The following is a 21,791-nucleotide window of genomic DNA, read 5'->3' on the forward strand; positions in this document are numbered from 1 at the left end:
GCGATATGCTATCCCATCTTGTTTGCGCTGCTTAGTCCCACTATCATTTGATTTTCAACAGGACAATGATCCAAAACACACCTCTAGGCTGTGTAAGGGCTGTTTGACCAAGAAGGAGAGTGATGGAGTGCTGCATCAGATGACCTTGCCTCCACAATCACCCGACCTCAACCTAATTGGGATGAGTTGGACCGCAGAGTGATGGAAAAGCAGCCAACAAGTGCTCAGCATATGTGGGAACTACTTCAAGACTGTTGGAAAAGCATTCCAGGTGAAYCTGGTTGAGAGAATGCCAAGAAGGTGCAAGGCTGTCATCAAGGCAAAGGGTGGCTACTTTGAAGAATCTCAAATATAAAATCTATTTTGATTTAACACTGTTTTGGTTGTTACATGACTCCATATGTTATTTTTTTAGTTMTGATGTCTTCACTATTATTCTACAATGTAGAAAATAGTAAAAATTAAGAAAAACACTTGAATGAGTAGGTGTGTCCAAACTTATGGCTGGTACTGTATATATTTTTTGCAGGTGATCTTATAATTTTGCCAAGTAAAAATGTATTTGAACGCGCATTGCACGATCTGACAATGGTAGCCTACTTGTTGGGCTTTACATTGGAGATTGCTTAATTAACTCAGGAACCAAACTTGTGTGGAAGCACTTTCTTTCAATATACTATGTATCCCTCATTTAATCAAGTMTTTCCACTATTTTGGCAGTTYCCTGTATATCACCCACACTCCATGGGAAGATATCAATTGCATTCTCCAGACGGCCTATCTCCTTGCTGCCTTCTCAAAACCCATTGGATGAGAAAGTCAGAGGTCCTGCCRCTCTGACCTTKTCCTTCAATGGGTTTGAGAAGAGCGAGGACACGAGGAGTATGCAATTGAGATCTTCCCAATCTCTCATGCCTCCTCTCCTTGGTGATAAGCATGTTGGTGTGCACTTGTGCCTGATACTGGAGATAAGTCAAGGCGACCTTTTGAGAGGAGGTGAAAAATAGATGGGGGAGAAGTCAAGTGTATCTGTTTAGTTAGGGCAGGTGAAAGATGTGTCTGTAATTCACTGGAGGAGATGTGGTCATAGGTTTAGAATTACTAGATTCTATTTCTACCGCTGTGTTACTGTGTAGTCACTATCTAGGGCTATTTGATCAGCCTCATCTGACAAGACCATAGACATATCATTGACAAGACTGACTATTTTAAGTCAGTGGGACATGATGGAGGAGACAATGAACTGATCGGAGGTGCAGTGGCTACATGGCTACCGCACCTAACAGAAATAAATAGGACCGTCATTATACTGAATAGTTTTAATATTCATCCAACATAAAATAATTCATAACTTTGGCCTTTGTTTATTCAACAGAAGTGCTCCAACATCTCTGTTCCATGTTCCTGGCAAGCTGCCCAGTCCAAGACAACAGCTATATTTGTATTATGTAGCATTTGTTTGGCCCACAAATACAGGGCTTGTTCTATGAAGGGCATTTTACAGAGAACACAATGGCATTCTGAATGGCACATAGACACAGTACTTAGGATCATCATCCACAGAACAGATAGCTAATGTACTTTTATCGATTGTATGAGAAATGGTAATGTCTTCTTAAGAACCACCCCTCGCAAATTTTGAGAAGCACAGAATTCCAGTCCCCTAACATATATTTAAATAATTTCAAAGCTCTCTTTTGAATGTATGTTTTTTTTCAAAATTACAAGTTAAATATTGACACCAACATGATGTATGGATGGTGCAATGTCTGACAGTACCTAAGAATATACAGCCAGTATTGGCTCCAGGAACCAAATGTTTAGTCTGTCATGAGGTCACGAGATTACACAGCAAGTAAAGCACAGCTGCTGTGATCTGTTACATACTGTATGCCATTTCTGTTTCCACTTTTAGAGAGCTGTTTCAGAGGTCACAGTCAGTCATTATAACATGAAACTGATGTAATAAAATAATGCTTTGACATGTCACGGCTTGTCATGGACTGATCGTAGCTGATTAGGCTACTGGATCTGTGGAGGGTGCCAGAAGTGCACTTTTTATTTTGAGTGGTGTACCAAAATAATCCAGTGGAGTAAACTACTTTCCCTATATAGGACTAAAATAAATAGTTAACAAAATCTCCTATCAAACCAAAACATAAACAATGCAGCAATAGCTTTTCTGTAAAAAAAAAATTCTCATAAAGATATGTTAGTTAAAATGTAATACAACCAAGCTTTTATAATTTGTTTACAATCAATGGGTGGTTTTGCATAAGGATATTGTATAGATTGTGTGTGTGTYCCCTACAGGCTTTAGTTTACACTTCACACCTTTGCCTGACTGGCAGCAGAGTTGAGACTTGTCTTGTTTTTGAGACATGATTGGTTGATACAGTAATACCAAAGATGGTTCGGTAAAGCTATTGGACTAGCCTAGGATAAATTTAATATTTATTTCCTGTGCGCTCTGTGTCCCATGCTGCAACRAACCTTCATGGCCGCAGCATGTCGCTATGGAGGAAGCAGAACCAAAGCAATTTTCTAATCAGCTTAGTGTCTGTTCAGCAATACGGTTGACTAGATGTTAAGCGTTTCGTCTTTGTTTACCTTATCGAATCATGGGACGTACCAATAATTATCATTTTTCGGCTGAAGAATCGAGGCAACGGGACCCATAAATTAATTGAAGGTGCGTATGCGTAGCCTATCTCGTCTCAGAAACCGCAGCCAAGAATGTTATGCAATGCCTTGCTGTATAAATAGCGGCACCATATGTATATATGTTGTCAGAAAATAATGTGTACCCACTCATTATGAAAAGTCGTACTGTAAGAAGCTACAATAAGGCTGCTATAGAGAAGGCTAGGCCGTGTTACATTTCAATATGTAACGTTAACACGCTGACCAGAAATCAAGAGTAGGCTAGGCCTACTGTAGCCTATACATTTTTTGGTTTTGTATAGCCTACTAAATCCAGGCCTGAACTCATATCCTTATCCTAACCATAACCCTTACCTAACCGTGTTAAATTGCAACGTCAATGGGGTGACGTCAGAGTTAGACGTCTCAAGGATCCAGTTGAGACTTTTCRGAGCAGAAATGCTGTGTCACATTTAGAGCCCATTCATGTGCATCCCGTGCCAGTGCGCAGCCGATGATGTTGTGGGATAGCTATATCCAGTTTGACCTACTATATAAAACAGCGAGTTCATTATCACACCGTGTTCTCATCTTTTTAATACGACACTAGCCTATGTTCAATCTAGGAGGTGGTGGGTAGCCTATGCAATTTCATATGACGTGTAGGCTACTTAATCATTTTTGGAACACAGCAGTAGCTGAAACTGTTCATAATATAAGGTCCATATAAACTATAGCGTAGCTGATGTGTAGATTACGCAGTTTTTTAGCCTTGACTGTGAAATGGCAATGTAAACCAGGTATATTTTTWATCTCTGACGAGCCTACAGCATTTGCATGTGGTCCATCAATTTGAATACAGAAGCCTACAAGGGCATCTAGCTACCACAAACATGGTTTCTTTTGATTGTGGGCAGTGTTGCCAGGTCTAGCTACAATTTCTAGCCAATGATCTCTGAAAACTTGTCCCAAAAAATGTTTTCGAGGGCAAGAGAGTTGGAACATTTATCTATGAATACCTTTTTTMAAAAACATTAACGAGCGAATTAAGAAGCAATATCCACTTAATTGTTAACGATGTAGGCTAGGAAGAAAAATGTGGTTTTCCATCAAAATAATAATTCTTGGAAGTTTAAGAATATGTTTCAAGAGAAAAGATAAATTGCTCTTATTAAACTCTCCAGATCATTTTCCATCAATGGATGTCGATTTAACTTGTTTTGACTGCTATGATTAAACAATAAGGCCCTAGGAGGTGTGGTATATGGCCAATATACCACAAAAACCTGAGGACCRMTATTGCTATTATAAACTGGTTAACAGTGTAATTAGAATAGTAAGTGTTGTTTTTTTTGTCATTCCCATGGTACCGATATACCATGGCTTTCAACCAATTAGCATTCAGGSATCAAACCACCCAGTTTATAATTGTAAATAAATCCTGTTTGTGCATGTGCATAACTATAGATAATTCTGACAGGAGAGTTTGAATGATGAAAGTTGGACAGAGGATCTCAATCTCTGTGCAAAAAACACTTGGACGAACTTCAAAAAACAAATGTTAGGCTATTTTCTGGCAATTGTGCCTTCATTATGTGCCAGATGTTAAGACTACAAACCGTTATAAATMGCCTATTTACGAAATGTAATTGTTAGTACAATCGGCATAGGCTATTGACAAAAATCTGGSTTTATAATTGCAATTCAACTTTGCCAAGGTTTGCTGAGCTAGATGCAGGTAGGCTATAGCCCCTGAAATGCCAACATCTCATTTCAGGGAAAAGTCCACAATGAAACTGACATTAAATGTGGAGAATGATACATTCGCGATAGAGCTGTGACCATGATCACAATTGATAACTTCCAATTTAATTAACTAAACATGGCCATTAATAATACAAGACTACAACAAAAATTTTAGTTAAAGGCTATTTATTTATTTATCTGTTTGCCAGCTCCAGGTAGGCAACACGAGTGGCACAAATTGATTTGCAATGACTCCAGCGATATCGACATTTCAACATATTTATTGTACTGTATCATATGGTAGGCAACAGTATCTTACAATGGCATAGAAAWGAATAGCCTTTGATGGCRAACAAATGCAAATGTAMKCTYTCAMTCTCCACATTTTAAATACATTTWAATTGTGGACTTTTTCCCATTTAAGAGAAGCACACGAGTGAGTTCCATAACTTCCATTTCAAATMTCCACTTGCACYGCGCTCCAGACCCTAGAACTGAGCATGAGTAAAACCCTTCSCTTGATACYGTTGTCCATAAGAAAAGTTGACATTTGAATGCAGTTTACTTAAATTCGCTCAGAGGTGGTTTAATCTAAAGAGCTCTAGTGTGCCTAAAGTCCTTTTCCAATGCTTTGTCACCGTTATATCAGTTCTAGCGCATTKAMTTTTTTATGGAAAAGGGTGTCTCCTAAATAGCCTACCCACAAATGGTAAAAAGTTGTTACGATGTGCGAGTGTGCTACTCTTTCTCCTTGACAAAAGCTGCCTCTGCTGRAGCACTCTCAACCAGGGCTTTCAACGCACACACACTGCTCTGGCCCTTCCCACCACTCAGTCACTCAGTTACTCAGTAACACCCTGCTTACTACCTGATGGTCAGCAGCAGCAGGTTACAGTTAAATATATACAGTACCAGTCAAAAGTTTGGACACATACTCATTCCAGTATTTTTCTTAATTTTTACTATTTTCTACATTGTAGAATAATGTAGAACTTTGAAATAACACATGGAATCATGTAGTAACCAAAAAGTGTTAAACAAATCAAAATATATTTTATACATTAGATTCTTCAAAGTAGCCACTCTTTGCATTCTCTCAACCAGCTTCATGAAGAATGCTTTTCCAACAGTCTTGGTGTTCCTACATATGCTGAGAACTTGTTGGCTGCTTTCCTTTCACTCTGCGGTCCAACTCATCGGAAACCATCTCAATTGGGTTGAGGTCGGGTGATTGTGGAGGCCAGGTCATCTGATGCAGCACTCCATCACTCTCCTTCTTGGCCAAATAGCCCTTTCACAGCCTGGAGGTGTGTTTTGGGGAATTGTCCAGTTGAAAAACAAATGATAGTCCCACTAAGCACAAACCAGATGGGATGGCATATCGCTGCAGAATGCTGTGGTAGCCATGCTGGTTGTGTGCCTTGAAATCTAAATAAATCACAGTGTCACCAGCAAAGCACCCCCACACCATCACACTTCCTCCTCCATGCTTCACGGTGGGAACCACACATGCGGAGAACATCCGTTCACCTACTCTGCGTCTCACAAAGACACAGCGGTTGGAACCAAAAATCTCAAATTTGGACTCATCGGACCAAAAGACAGATTTCCACCGGTCTATTGTTCTTTGTTTGTTGGCCCAAGCAAGTCACTTCAATCAATCAATCAAGTTTATTTTATATAGCCCTTCGTACATCAGCTAATATCTCGAAGTGCTGTACAGACACCCAGCTAAACCCCACCAAACAGACCATGCAGGTGTAGAAGCACGGTGGCTAGGAAAAACTCCCTAGAAAGGCCAAAACCTGGAAGAAACCTAGAGAGGAACCAGGCTATGAGGGGTGGCCAGTCCTCTTCTGGCTGTGCCGGTGTGAGATTTTAACAGAACTATGCCAAGATGTTCAAAATGTTCACAGTGACAAGATGTCCAAATAATATCATGAATAATGTTCAGTTGGCTTTTCATAGCCGATCATTAAGAGTTGAAACACAGCAAGGTCTTGGACACAGTGGCGGGTTCCATAACTCGGCAGGCAGAACAGTTGAAAAACTGGAATAGCAGCAAGCCAGGTGGCACTGGGGACAGCAAGGAGTCATCATGCCCGGTTTGCCGTGACGTATGGTCCTAGGGCTCAGGTTCTCCGAGAGATGAAATCACTTCTTCTTATCAGTGTCRTTTAGTAGTGGTTTCTTTGCAGCAATTTGACCATGAAGGCCTGATTTCATGCGGTGTCCTCTAAACAGTTGATGTTGAGATGTGTCTGTTACTTGAACTCTGTGAAGCATCTATTTGGACTGCAATCTGAGGTGCAGTTAACTCCAATGAACATATCTTCTACAGCAGAGGTAACTCTGGGTCTTCCTTTCCTGTGGAAAGTAATGATGGACTGTCATTTCTCTTTGCTGATTTGAGCTGTTCTTGCCATAATATGGACTTGGTCTTTTACCAAATAAGGCTATCTTCTGTATACCACCCCTGCRATGTCACAACACAACTGATTGGCTCAAARACATTAAGAAGGAAAGAAATTCCACAAATTAACTTTTAACAAGGCATACCTGTTAATTGAAATGCATTCCAGGGGACTACCTCATGAAGCTGGTAGAGAGAATGCCAAAAGTGTGCAAAGCTGTCATCATGGAAAAGGGTGGCTACTTTGAAGGATCACAAATATAAAATATATTTTGTTTGTTTAACACTTTTTTGGTGACTACATGWTTTCATATGTGACTCACCACTTGGATTCGGTCTTATGTAGCAACATTTGAAATGGTGTTTTACATTGGATGACAGTAGAGACTCAGAGCTACAAAATTGTATATCATACTGCATTGTTGAGGAACAATGGGAAAGTKATTCTGCTTTGAAAGTTGATAAACTTGTCAACTCTTTTGAGAAAATGGCCTTTGAATGTTTTGGTATCTAGTGAATAGCGCTTCTTTGTCTACACCCCTTCAGCATCGTTCACACCCTCTTAAGCTTTAGCCCCARCCATCTTGTTTCGCTCTCGGAGCGTTCAGAGCGCACACTTGACGCTCTGGCCGATGATTTGTTTATCTATGGATAACATGAAAACAGCCTAGTTTGCAGTTGTTAGCTAATTTGTACTATTTAGCTAGCTTGCTGTTGCTAGCTAATTTGTCCTGGGATATAAACGTTGAGTTGTTATTTTACCTGAAATGCACAAGGTCCTCTCTCTGACAATTAATCCATTATTATTATTATGTGACAATAATCTACACAAAATACACTAATGTCAAAGTGGAAGAAGAATTCTAACATTTTCTAAAGATTAATAAAAAGAAAATAAATATAATATAGATTTTGCATAAGTATTCAAGTCCTTGAGTCCATCATAAACTCAGCAAAAAAAGAAATGTTCCTTTTTCAGGACCCTGTCTTTCAAAGATAATTCGTAAAAATCTAAWTAACTTCACAGCTCTTCATTGTAAAGGGTTTTAACACTGTTTCCCATGCTTGTTCAATGAACCATAAACAATTAATGAACATGCACCTGTGAAACGGTCGTTAAGACCTAACAGCATAACATACGGAATGGCCCAGGGGGGACCCCGGTGGCAATTAGGTTCAAGTTTATGAAAAGATTAGGACAACTAAAGTGCGCTTTCTACCGCGTCCTGAAAAACACCACAAAGAAATATGCCCGCGGTCCCTGCCCTCATCTGGTGAACGTTCCCTTGCAATGCTGCAGGAACAATGAGGACTGTCAGACTGTGGCAATATGTCCGTACTGCTGAGACGCTCTAAGACGCGCTACAGATCATCCTCGCAGTGGCAGCCCATGTGTAAAACCTGCACAGGATGGTACATTAGTCGGAACATCACACTGCAATGACAGGTACGAGATGGCAACAACAACTGCCGAGTTACACAGCGAACCGCCAATCCTCCAATCACGTGGCTCAGACCCTGTCCGCAATAGCTGAGAGGACGACTGGAACCTGAGGGCTTGTAGGCCTGTTGTTAGAATGCAGGTCCTCACGCAACATCACTGGCAACAACGTCGCCTTATGGGCAAGCAAACCCACCGTCGCCTGGACCAGAACGGAATGGCAAAAAGTTGCTCTTCACTGACGAGTTGCGGTTTTTGTCTCACCAGGGGTGAAGGTCGATTCACGTCTTCACGTCGAAGGAATGACGTTACCCGAGGCCTGTACTCGGAGTGGGATCGCATTTGGAGGTGTAGGGTCCGTCATGGTCCTGAGGCGGTGTGTAACAGCATCATCGGACTGAGCTTGTTGTCATTGCAGCAAATCTCAACGCTGTGGCGTTACAGGAAGACATCCTCCTCCCTCAATGTGGGTACCGGTTCCTGCAGGCTCCGTCTGACATGACCCCCAGCATACAATGCCACCAGCCATACTCTCGTTCTGTGCAGTGCATTTCCTGCTAGACAGGTAATGTCAACCTGATGGCACGAAACCGTCCTCACATCGTGAGCGCCGTCTGGGACCTGTTGGCTATCGGAGAAAATCGTCCGTGATACTTCGAGTGCCTTTGGTGGAAAGAGTGGGGTAACATCTCACAAGCAAGAACTGGCAAATCTGTCGTGGAGTCCCGACGGAGAGATGCGCTGCAGTACTTAATGCAGCTGGTGGCCACACCAGATACTGACTGTTACTTTTGATTTTGACCCCCCCTTTGTTCAGGGCACACATTATTATCATTAATGTTAGTCACAAGTCTGTGGAACTTGTTCAGTTTATGTCTCGTTGTTGAATGTATGTATCATAAAAATATTTGCTGAATAAACGCAGTTGACAGTGAGAGGTGTTTCTTTTTCTTGCTGAGTTTACATTTATTTGACAGCAATTACAGCTGTGAGTCTTCTTGGGTACGTCTCTAAGACGCTTTGCCACACCTGGATTGTGCAATAGTTGCCTTTTATACAACGGTTGGGTCTATTCCTGAATGCTGATTGGTTAAAACTTAATTTATGACGTAAAAATAKCTATTTACTCTGGTCCATCTGARTGCGCAATCCACTGTCTCATCAGCCKAMCAAGGCAATTTATGAACTTGATCTCCACWCTAAAAAGCATCTAGACATTATCTCACATTTCTTTWKGACTAACATTTAGTTTTCAACAGCGGAGATTTGTATAAACCTTATTGTTTCAATATTCAATTTCGATCAACAGCTGTCACATAGRAATGCACGTGTCGGGATGAGACAGACAGGCAGGCAGTTTTTCTCAACCTGTTGAAGTCATGAATCAGCATAATTTTAATGGAACAGTGCCTTCGGAAAGTATTCAGACCCTTTGACTTTTTCCACATTTTGTTAGGTTACAGCTTTATTGTTTAAATTATTTTTCCCCCTCATCAATCTACACACACTACACCATAATGACAAAGCAAAAACAGGTTTTAGACATTTTTGCTAATTTAAAAAAGGTAAATATGATATTTCATTTTTTTTATTCAAGTATTCAGACCCTTTACTCAGTACTTTGTTGAAGCACATTTGGCAGCGATTACAGCCTCGAGTCTTCTTGGGTATGATGCTAAAAGCTTGGCACACCTGTATTTGTGGAGTTTCTCCCATTCTCTGCAGATCCTCTTAAGCTCTGTCAGGTTGGATGGGGTGCGTTGCTGCACAGCTATTTTCAGGTCTCTCCAGAGATGTTCATTCGGGTTCAAGGCCGGGCTCTGTCTGGACCACTCAAGGACATTCAGAGACTTGTTCTGAAGCCACTCCTGCGTTGTCTTGGCTGTGTTCTTAAGGGTCGTTGTCCTGTTGGAAGATGAACCTTCATAGCCAATCTGAGGTCCTGAGTGCTCTGGAGCAGGTTTTCATCAAGGATCTCTCTGTACTTTGCTCCGTTCATCTTTGCCTCGATCCTGTCTAGTCGCCCAGGCCCTGCCGCTAAAAAACATCCCCAAAGCATGACGCTGCTGCCACCACCATGCTTCACTGTAGGGATGGTGCCAGGTTTCCTCCAGARGTYKCTCTTGACATTCAGGCGAAAYAGTTCAATCTTGTTTTCATCAGACTAGASAARCTTGTTTCAAATCATCTGAYATTCTTTAGGTTCTTTTTGGCAAACTCCAAGTGMGCTGTCGTGACTTTCACTGAAGAGTGGCTTCCATCTGGTCACTCTACCTTAAAGGCCTGATTGGTGGAGTGCTGCAGAGATGGTTGTTCTTCTGGAAGGTTCTGTCATCTCCACAGAGGATCTCTGGAGCTCTTGGTTACCTCCTTGACCAAGGCCCTTCTCCCCCGATTGCTCAGTTTGGCCGGGCGGCCAGCTCTAGGAAGAGTCTTGGTGGTTCCAAACTTCTTCCATTTTTAAGAAATATGTTTGCCACTGTGTTCTGGCAGACCTTCAATGGTCAGAATTCTTTTGGTACACTTCCACAGATCTGTGCCCCGACACAATCCTGTCTCTGAGCTCTACGGACAATTCCTTTGTCCTCATGGCTTGGTTTTTGAACTGTGGGACCTTATATAGACAGGTGTGTGCCTTTCCAAATAATGTTAAATCAATTGAATTTACCTCAGGTGGACTCCAAGTTTTGAAAACATCTCAAGGATGATCAATGGYAACAGAATGCACCTGAGTTCAATTTTCGAGGCTCATAGCAAAGGGTCTGAATACTTATGCACATAAGGTGTTTCTGATTTTATTTTTATAAATTTCAAAACATTTATAAAAAACGGTTTATGCTTTGTGTGTACATTGCTCAGGATTTTTTTATTTAATCATTTTTGGAACAAGGCTGTAATGTAACAAAATGTGGAAAAAGTCAAGGGGTCTGAATACTTTCCGAAGGCACTGTATATACAAAACAATATCAATAGAAAATAGGTAAAACAAAGTAAATCATTATCATATTAAAGTTCCAGAGTGGGATCTCTGCTACTTTTAGAGTTAGGATCCGATTTGTAAGTATTACCAACAGAGTGAATGTGAAAATGGATTCAAAATGGTCGCCCTCTGCTGGTGATTTGTAGGATGTGCTATAATACAATTGAAATGAGGGCTGTGATTGGTTACATTGGCCTACTATGCCAATTTCTTTGTATAACATGGGCCATAACTTTTAAGAGTAACTTTAATTAAAAATATTTTTTCTCATTGAAATCAAATGTTTACGGCTTAGTTATAGTGAAAGATGTAAATTCTGGTGTTCATTTTGACCGTTCGTTGCAAAGTGATATATTTAGGTATTTTTGTAGTAAATCTAACTTTTTTTGCCCCTAGAGGTTCAACTTTAKCATTGAAATAATGATGTAGTCATCTCAAGGGAGAGGTTCGGTATGAAATACACTCTCTTCTTGATGTGCTGGGTGGTACCACCTCAGGGCTTACGATAAAAGCAGGTGACAGTGTGCCTTATTCGGCAATGGTCTTGGTAAGTGGAGTGCTGGAATCCTGCTTTTTTTTACCACGCTGCTTGATGAACCTAACCTTTCGTCCACAAAGCAAAAATAATAACAAAGGTACTGGGGTAGATACTGCCATTTTTTCCCCCTCATCTTCAATTCACTATTTAATTAATATGTCTGTTTTCTGTTGCAGTGATGTTTACTCTCACAGAGGTAGCCGCCCTGAATGACATCCAGCCAACTTATCGGATCCTGAAACCATGGTGGGACGTCTTTATGGACTACCTGGGTGTTGTCATGCTGATGCTGGCCATATTTTCTGGAACCATGCAATTAACCAAAGACCAGGTGGTTTGCCTTCCCGTCCTGGAACCAGCTCCAGAGGACCCCAGCAGCTTCACGACACCGCAGCCAGAGGAGGSYTCTGGTTCTGGGTCAGGGAACGGAGTAAGCAGGGTGACTCTAGCRGCCGCGCCCCTAATGATTAACGATCTACCGGATAGTGTTGTTCATGAGATCCACTTCACACAGTTTGGTGGTGTTGGACAGCAGCCTCCGCCAACAGGCGTCAGGACAAACCTGGACTTTCAGCAGTATGTTTTTGTCAATCAGATGTGCTACCACGTTGCCCTGCCGTGGTACTCAAAATACTTCCCATACCTTGCTCTCATACACACCATCGTCCTCATGGTCAGCAGTAACTTTTGGTTCAAATATCCAAAGACTAGTTCGAAAATAGAGCATTTTGTGGGGATTCTGGGGAAGTGTTTTGAGTCTCCTTGGACGACCAAGGCATTGTCCGAGACGGCATGTGAGGACTCAGAGGAGAATAAGCAAAGGCTCACTGGTGCCCATTCCCTACCAAAACATTTCTCAACCAGCAGTGAAGAGGGAAGTCCTAACCAGTCCACCCCGATGCTGGCTAAATCTGGGGTCAAGTTTACTGCTGATAAGCCTGTTATTGAAGTCCCATGCATGACCATACTGGACAAGAAAGATGGAGAGCAGGCCAAGGCCTTGTTTGAAAAGGTTAGGAAGTTCCGTGCCCACGTGGAAGACAGTGATTTGATCTACAAGCTCTATGTTGCTCAAACTGTGATCAAAACCGTGAAGTTCATTTTGATCTTGTGTTACACAATGACATTTGTTGCTTCAATTGACTTTGACCATGTGTGTGAGCCTGACATAAAACATTTAACCGGATACTCTAAATTCCAATGCACACATAACATGGCATTCATGTTAAGGAAGCTGCTTGTCAGCTATATTTCCCTCGTCTGTATATATGGCCTCATCTGCATATACACTCTCTTCTGGCTGTTTCGACGACCTCTCAAGGAGTACTCTTTCGAGAAAGTCAGAGAGGAGAGTAGTTTCAGTGATATTCCTGACGTGAAGAACGACTTTGCGTTCCTCTTGCATATGGTCGATCAGTATGACCAGCTGTACTCAAAGCGTTTTGGCGTCTTCCTCTCTGAAGTCAGCGAGAATAAACTGCGAGAGATCAGCTTGAATCACGAGTGGACCTTTGAGAAACTGAGACAGCACGTAACCCGCAACGCTCAGGACAAATTGGAGCTCCATCTCTTCATGCTGTCAGGTCTGCCAGATGCTGTCTTCGATCTGACCGATTTGGAGATCCTAAAGCTAGAGCTGATCCCAGAGGCCAGGATAACAGCCAAGATCTCCCAGATGATCAACCTTCAGGAGCTTCACTTTTATCACTGTCCTGCCAAAGTTGAGCAGACCGCGTTCAGTTTCCTTCGCGACCACCTCCGGTGCCTTCATGTCAAGTTTACAGACGTAGCTGAGATCCCCACCTGGGTGTACCTGTTGAAAAGTCTGAGGGAGCTATACTTGGTCGGGAATCTGAATTCTGAAAACAACAAGATGATTGGTTTAGAATCTCTCAGAGACCTGAGACATCTGAAGATTCTGCATCTAAAAAGCAACTTGACGAAGGTCCCAACCAACATAACAGATCTCTCTCCACACCTGATCAAGCTGGTGGTACATAATGATGGTACTAAACTCCTGGTACTGAACAGTTTGAAAAAAATGATGAACCTAGCTGAACTGGAGCTTCACAATTGTGAACTGGAGAGGATTCCCCATGCTATTTTCAGTTTGACCAACCTGCAGGAGCTGGACCTGAAATCCAACAACATTCGCACCATTGAGGAGGTCATCAGCTTCCAGCACCTCAATAGGCTGATCTGCCTTAAACTGTGGCACAATAAAATCATCACCATTCCATTGTCCATWAGCCATGTCAAAAACCTTGAGTCCCTCTACCTTTCGCACAACAAACTGGAATCTCTGCCCGTACCTTTGTTTAACCTGCTGAAGCTGAGGTATCTGGACGTTAGCCACAACTCCATAGTGGTGATCCCTCTGGAGATCGGCTTCATGCAGAACCTCCAGCACTTTGCCATTACAGGAAACAAGGTGGAGGTGGTACCCAAGCAGCTGTTCAAGTGCACCAAATTGAAGGCACTATGTCTGGGACACAACTGRATCTCTGTCCTTCCAGAGAAGATTAGCAATCTGGTGCAGCTAACAAACCTGGAGCTTAAGGGAAACTGTCTGGACCGCCTGCCAGCCCAGCTAGGCCAGTGTCATCTCCTCCGCAGGAACTGCCTGGTGGTGGAGGACCACCTCTTTGACTCACTCCCCCTAGACGTCAAGGAGAGTATCAATCAGGAAGCCAACGTTCCCTTTGCTAATGGGGTGTGAGTGTGGAAGGACAGTCACTTTACCCATACAGGAATGAGATTACAAAAATGTGGCAATAACTGTCCATACACAGCCAGCTAGTCAACTTTTTTAATTACAGCATGTGAACTGGAATAAAGGTTTTTGCTCAGGGCTGACTCGTCGAACAAATTATGTTTAAACTTATAGAAATTGGCACTGTGCTAACTATTTAGGAGAGTTGATTCCAGGTACTGTGGAAAATTCTAGAATGATGGTCTAGATCCAGAATAATAGGTTAGTTCCATAGTGATGGGCTGATTCCAGAATAACAGACAAGTTCCAGAATGATGGGCTAGTTCCAGAGTGAGTTAGTTGTAGAATGACAGCAATGGTTGTGTTAGACACTAAATGATTAGTCAATGTTCTGAGGAAAAGGGATGCTCCTCTTAATGAAACAGAGAAMGGTGGTGTAGAATTCATAGATACCAGGGATACAGTAGCCTCAAAGTATTGGCACTCTTGATAAAGATGAGKAAAAAATAATGTATAAAATAAAGAACACAAATACTGAGCTATATTGTATGCAATTTTTATTATTTTATACTAATACAATCYCTCAGAGAAGTAGATTTYGTTTAACAAGTAAAACAAAACAAATCTCAAAAATATAGGTGTCACAACTATTGGCACCCCCAAAGATTCTTATTTTACTTTTTAAAATGAATCTCAGTTTAAGGAACTATATTGTGGCCTTCCATGGCTTCTTGTGTAAAAATGAGATAACACAAATGTAAAATCCATTTGTCATCCATCATCGGGCTCCCGAGTGGCGCAGCGGTCTAAGGCACTGCATCTCAGTGCTAGAGGCGTCACTACAGACCCTGGTTTGATTCCAGGCTGTATCACAACCGGCCGTGATTGGCAGTCCCATAGGGTGGAACAATTGGCCCAGCGTCATCCGGGTTATGGTTTGGGCCGAGGTAGGCCGTCATTGTAAATAAGAATTTGTTATTAACTGACTTGCCTAGTTAAATAAATAAAAATTTAATAAAACTGCAAGTTCCCGAACATTTCTGGGGGGAATGGCCCTGGCCCTCACCCTCCGATCCAACAGGTCCCAGACGTGCTCAATGGGATTGAGATCCGGGCTCTTCGCTGGCCATGGCAGAACACTGACATTCCTGTCTTGCAGGAAATCACGCACAAAACGAGCAGTATGGCTGGTGGCATTGTCATGCTGGAGGGTCATGTCAGGATGAGTCTGCAGGAGGGGTACCACATGAGGGAGGAGATGTCTTCCCTGTAACCACAGCGTTGAGATTMCCTGCAATGACAACAAGCTCAGTCCGATGATGCTGTGACACACCGACCCAGACCATGACGGACCCTACACCTCCAAATCGATCCCGTTCTAGAGTACAGGCATCGATGTAACTCTCATTCCTTCGACGATAAACGTGAATCCGACCTTCACCCCTGGTGAGACAAAACCGCGACTCATCAGTGAAGAGCACTTTTTGCCAGTCCTTTCTGGTCCAGCGATGGTGGGTTTGTGCCCATAGGCGACGTTGTTGCCAGTGATGTCTGGTGAGGACCTGCCTTACAACAGGCTTACAAGCCCCCAGTCCAGCCTATCTCAGCCTATTGCAGACAGTCTGAGCACTGATAGAGGGATTGTGCATTCCTGGTGTAACTCGTGCAGTTGTTGTTGCCATCCTGTACCTGTCCCGCAGGTGTGATGTTCGGATGTACCGATCCTGTGCAGGTGTTGTTACACATGGTCTGCCACTGCGAGGACGATCAGCAGTCCGTCCTGTCTCCCTGTAGCACTCTCTTAGGCATATCACAGTACGGACATTGAAATTCATTGCCCTGGCCACATTTGCAGTCCTCATGCCTCCTTGCAGCATGCCTAAGGTACGTTCACGCAGATGAGCAGGGACCCTTGGCATCTTTCTTTTGGTGTTTTTCAGAGTTAGTAGAAAGGCCTCTTTAGTGTCCTAAGTTTTCATAACTGTGACCTTAATTTCCTACCYTCTGTAAGCTGTTAGTGTCTTACRGACCGTTTCACAGGTGCATGTTCATGAATTGTTTATGGTTCATTGAACAAGCATGGGAAACAGTGTTTAAACCCTTTACAATGAAGATCTGTGAAGTTATTTGGATTTGTACGAATTATCTTTGAAAGACAGGGTCCTGAAAAAGGSCCGTTTCTTTTTTTGCTSAGTTRACCTGCTGTAAAATATGYTGGTKGATATTTTATGATATGGGGCTGTTTCGCTTCCACTCGTCCTGAGGCCCTTGTTAAGGTCAACGGCATCATGAACWCTTCCAAGTACCAGGACATTTAGCCAAAAACCTGGTTGTCTCTGCCAGGAGGCTGAATTTTGGCCYCAAGTGGATCTTTCAGCATAACAATGACCCCAAMRATGCATCAAAATCCACAAAGAAATGGTTAATTGATAACAAAATCCACATTTTGTAACGGCCATCTCAGTCCCTGGACTTGAACCCCAGCACAGACCAAAGGATATCAAGGATCTGGAAAGGTTCTGTGTGGAGGAATGGTCTAAGATCCTTCCCAATGTGTTCTCAAATCTCATAAAACATTATAGAAAAAGGATAAGTTCCCTTATCCTTGCATGGGTAGGGTGCACAACGTATTGGAAACGGGTGGCAATCATTTTTACGTATCTTAATATATATATTCTTTTAGCTTGTTAAAGAAAATATTTTTCTCTGAGCAATTGTATTATTATAAAATATAATTTTCCAATTGTTTTGAATAGGCCATACAATATTGTTCAGTWWTTYTATTATTTATGTGATACTGTCTTTTTTGCTCATCTTTATTAAGGGTMTCAACAATTTTGGTGGTGACTGTATATCAGGGTTYGGCTCAATTCAGAATTGAATTGAGAATACCTTATAAATTCCAGAATTCTTGAATTGAAGCAGCAAACAGGATAAGAATTGCAATTTGAATTACAGGAAATAGAATTGAATTAAGTGAAATTCTAAGAAATTCAAAACACAGAGTTGCAAAGAAAAAMACATATCTCTGACTGGCCAATAAAAAGAAAAGATTAAGATGGGCAAAAGAACGGGCACTGGACAGAGGAACTCTGCCTAGAAGGCCATCATCCCGGAGTCGCCMCTTCACTGWTGACGTTGAGACTGGTGWTTTGCGGGTACTATTTAATGAAGCTGCCAGTTGAGGACTTCTGAGGTGTCTGTTTCTCAAACTAGACACTCTAATGTACTTGTCCTCTTGCTCAGTTGTGCACRMGGGCCTCCCACACCTCTTTCTATTCTGGTTASAGCCAGTTTGCTCTGTTCTGTGAAGGGAGTTTACAGCGTTGTATGAGATCTTCAGTTTCTTGGCAATTTCTTGCATGGAGTAGCCTTCATTTCTCAGAACAAGAATAGACTGACGAGTTTCAGAAGAAAGGTCTTTGTTTCTGGCCCTTTTGAGCCTGTTATCAAACCCACAAATCCTGATTCTCCAGATACTCAACTAGTCTAAAGAAGGCCAGTTTTATTGCTTCTTTAATTAGAACAACAGTTTTCAGCTGTGCTAACATAATTGCAAAAGGGTTTTCTAATGATCAAGTAGCCTTTTAAAATGATAAACTTGGATTAGTTAACTCAACGTGCCATTGGAACACAGGAGTGATGGTTGCTGATAATGGGCCTCTYTACYCCTATTTAGATATTCCATWAAAAATCWGCAGTTTCCAGCTACAGTAGTCATTTACAACATTAACAATGTTTACACTGTATTTCTGATAAATGTTATGTTATTTTAATGGACAAAAAAGTAGCTTTTCTTTAAAAAGCAAGGACATTTCTAAGTGACCACAAACCTTTGAACGGTAGTGTATCTGGAAGTGTGACTTGTCAGATTCAATGAAACTCATGTTCTATGACTGAGTTGAATTTATTCGAATTGCACTGAATTAAATTATACTTCCTGTCACTCAAACTCTAATTCTACATCCTGTGGAGTGTGGCTATATTCAATTAAAATGTCAACTCATGAGTTGAATGGGAGTCAATTCCAAAATTCTGAATTGGGCCCAACCCTGGACTGTGTATGAACTGATGAGCTTTTATCTTTTGTTATTTTGTTTTATTTAATGTATGTTTTATAGCAAAATGTCTCTACCTTTTACCTGAATCCAGGACGTAGCAGCTTAGGGATTCCTCTCACCATTTTTACGTCATTCTTTTGTTGTCATTATTTAGATTAMAAATACCTGTGGTTGTTTGAAAGGAACCTCCAAACTTACCGACAAGTGTGACAACCCAGTCAACAAGCATGCCTATGCCCGTACTATATCTGCTCTGGTAAGAACCACATGTTATAATCAGACCAAAGCAAGGAAGAGTTTATCAACAAGGATAATTATAAAACACTATTGTATGTGATATCCACTCTGCAGCATTGATGTGCATCAACAATATGGTCTTGGCTACTCACTTAATGACATTGTGCATGTGTATGTTTGCTATCCTATCCTTTTACTCATAAATGTGTCGGTAAAGTATTTAACTCTTTCAATAGACATTTTCAACATGTCCGTTCCCCTGTGATGCATTCAGAATGAAATATACCAGAGGTTCCTCTGTTATCTGATTTCCCCTATGTCTCTAGCAATTTCACAATATGTTTGAAGCATTTTCAACTTCACTGGTATGGTTGTAGGCTACCAGAGCATGTGATGCAGGCCATGCCAGGTCAGTTTGAACTGTTTTGCACATTTCAATCAGTCAGAAGTATCATATTCCTGCCTTCCATTGGTGGCACACATCTAATTAATTTAGTCATATAGTGCCTATCTTTTCCATTCATGTAGGATTCACACCTGCAGATATCTCCTAATGCTTATAGGCTGATCTACACAACAGTTGCTGTTGAATATGGATTCACCTCAACCTGACACCACTTTTTTGTTGCATGGAATCATCTGACAAACTTAGATTTGCGGTAAACTTTTATTTAATTTGAAATTTTGTTCAACCAATGAAAAATGCTACCATCTGAAATGCTACAGTGTTCAGTCTCGACTAGTTAAAAGATTATAAATGTTAAGGTATGACAATTGTAACTCAATAAAGGAGTTGCGTTGACTTGCACAGTAAACCAATTGTGTCATGTCTTGCATGGATTTGATGACGAGCTCATGGGATCATCAGTTAGATTGCACTTGCAAGGTATAGATTTGAATTATTTGAACCCCAAAATTAAAGTGTATCACTTTGGTRTCAGAAACTATCACAATGTGAACCATCAAAATAATCGAATGATCAAATTAAATGCATGCACATATTTGATGCATTATTGATAGACTGCAATACTTTTTAAGAGTGTTAATATATCACAAACTGATGACATTATTCCCATTTCCAAATTATGACTATTTTCTCTCATGATTATTTTGAATTTTTTTTGAGAGAAATGTGTGTTTCTTGTTTTATATTCATTTCTATATAATTTTGTTTTTAGCATGTTAGAAGAACGTGTTTTTAGCATTGTAGAAGTCATGAGAATAATGTGTAGAGAGACTGTCTAACCGAAAGATTAGTATGAGGGATACGTGTGATTCACTGTTGTAATGCGCCCTCACCACCATCTCTAGTCAAAGCATGATTTGTGACTGATAATGCTTGAAAATCCATAAATTGTGTGCYTGTGTGGCAGGGAATTATTACTTAAGTTCCAATATAAAAAAAATATACATTGTTTTGTAAACAACAAATAATAAGGGGGTCTCATATGAAGCCATTGTCCTTTTGTTTTTGTTTAGTACGGTATAACGTTAGTTTTAAAAATGGAGTATTTCCACAGTTTCTAAAAAACAAGAACAACATCATTTTCATCTTTTTATGATTCTTTTTAATGTTTCAAAATAATATTTTGTATTTTAACCATCTGATATTCTAATGTTTCTCTTCTATATCTACTAAACTAACACAAGCTAAATTTAAGTCGACTTGTGTCGACTCACTGGGATTCTCTGCCTCTAACCCTATTACAGGGGCTGAGTCACTGGCTTACTGGTGCTCTTTCATGCCGTCCCTAGGAGGGGTGCGTCACTTTTATTAAGCCAATGACCTATTTAAATAAACCGCAGCTGAGGTGCTGACTTGCTGCACCTCGACAACTACTGTGATTACTATCTTTGACCATGCTGGTCATTTATGAACATTTGAACATCCTTGTGCCATGATCTGTTATATCTCTCCACCCGGCACAAGCCAGAAGAGGACTGCCACCCTCATAGCCTGGTTCCTCTCTAGGTTTCTTCCTAGGTTTTGGCTTTCTAGGGAGTTTTCCCAGCCACCGTGCTTCTACACCTGCATTGCTTGCTGTTTGGGGTTTTAGGCTGGGTTTCTGTACAGCACTTTGAGATATCAGCTGATGTAGAGGGCTAACATATAATTTGATTTGATTTTGACTACACTCACCACCAATAAATCATTTAGGCACACTACATACAGAGGCAATAAAAAGTCTACACCCCCCTTGGATTTCTTCATTTGTGTGGGATTAAAATGGATTTAATTGTCATTTTTTTCAAGCGATCTACACAAATACTCTTAACGTCAAAGGGAAGGAAAATTCTAACATTATTTTTAAGATGAATGAATAAAAAAAACATAAATGAGGTCAATAGATGTTAGAAACACTTTGGCCGCAATTACAGCTATGAATCTTATTGGGTAAGTCTCATCAGAGCTTGCACACCTGGATTGTGCAATTTATAGAATTCAGCTCTGTCAGGGTGTTGGGGATCATGGCTAGACAGCAATTTTCAAATCTTGCCCTATGTGTTCAAGCCAGATTTAACTAAATACTCCAAAGGTAGATCTGGCTTTGTGTTGTGGTTATTGTCCTCTGGAAGGTGAATTCCTCTCCAGTGTCTGGTGTAAAGCAGACTGAATCAGTTTTCCTTAGGATTTTGCCTGTGCATTGCTCCATCCCATTTCCTTTCATCCAGAAAAAGTCTTTGCCGATGTCAAGAATAACCCATACCATGATCCAGCCACCATGCTTGAATATAAGGAGGCAGTTACTCAGTGATGTGTTGTTGGATTTGCCCCAAACATAAGGCTTTGCATTTAGGCAGAAAAGTGTATCCCTTTGCCGTTTTATTTTTTTTTGCAGTATAAACTTTAGTGCCTTTTTTGCATACATATGCATGTTTTGGAATATATTTTTATTCTTTATATTTGGATTCTTCTTCCACGCTGTCATTAGGTCATATTGAGGAGTCACTACAATGTTGTTATTCCATCCCAGTTCTCCCATCACAGCCATTTTACTCTGTAGGTTTTTTAAATCAA

General features: G+C 41.1%; 1 protein-coding gene across 1 annotated transcript; it reads left to right on the forward strand.

Moving 5' to 3' along the window:
* Positions 1–2,498: 2,498 nt before the first annotated feature.
* LOC111971409 (volume-regulated anion channel subunit LRRC8D-like) lies at positions 2,499–19,587 on the forward strand. The gene is made up of 2 exons (XM_023998173.2): positions 2,499–2,692; positions 11,938–19,587. The coding sequence occupies exon 2, from the start codon at positions 11,940–11,942 to the stop codon at positions 14,478–14,480; it is 2,541 nt and encodes an 846-aa protein (XP_023853941.1). The 5' UTR covers positions 2,499–2,692; positions 11,938–11,939; the 3' UTR covers positions 14,481–19,587.
* Positions 19,588–21,791: the final 2,204 nt, after the last annotated feature.

The sequence above is a fragment of the Salvelinus sp. IW2-2015 genome, linkage group LG13, assembly GCF_002910315.2.
Source record: "Salvelinus sp. IW2-2015 linkage group LG13, ASM291031v2, whole genome shotgun sequence".
NCBI lineage: Eukaryota > Metazoa > Chordata > Actinopteri > Salmoniformes > Salmonidae > Salvelinus > Salvelinus sp. IW2-2015.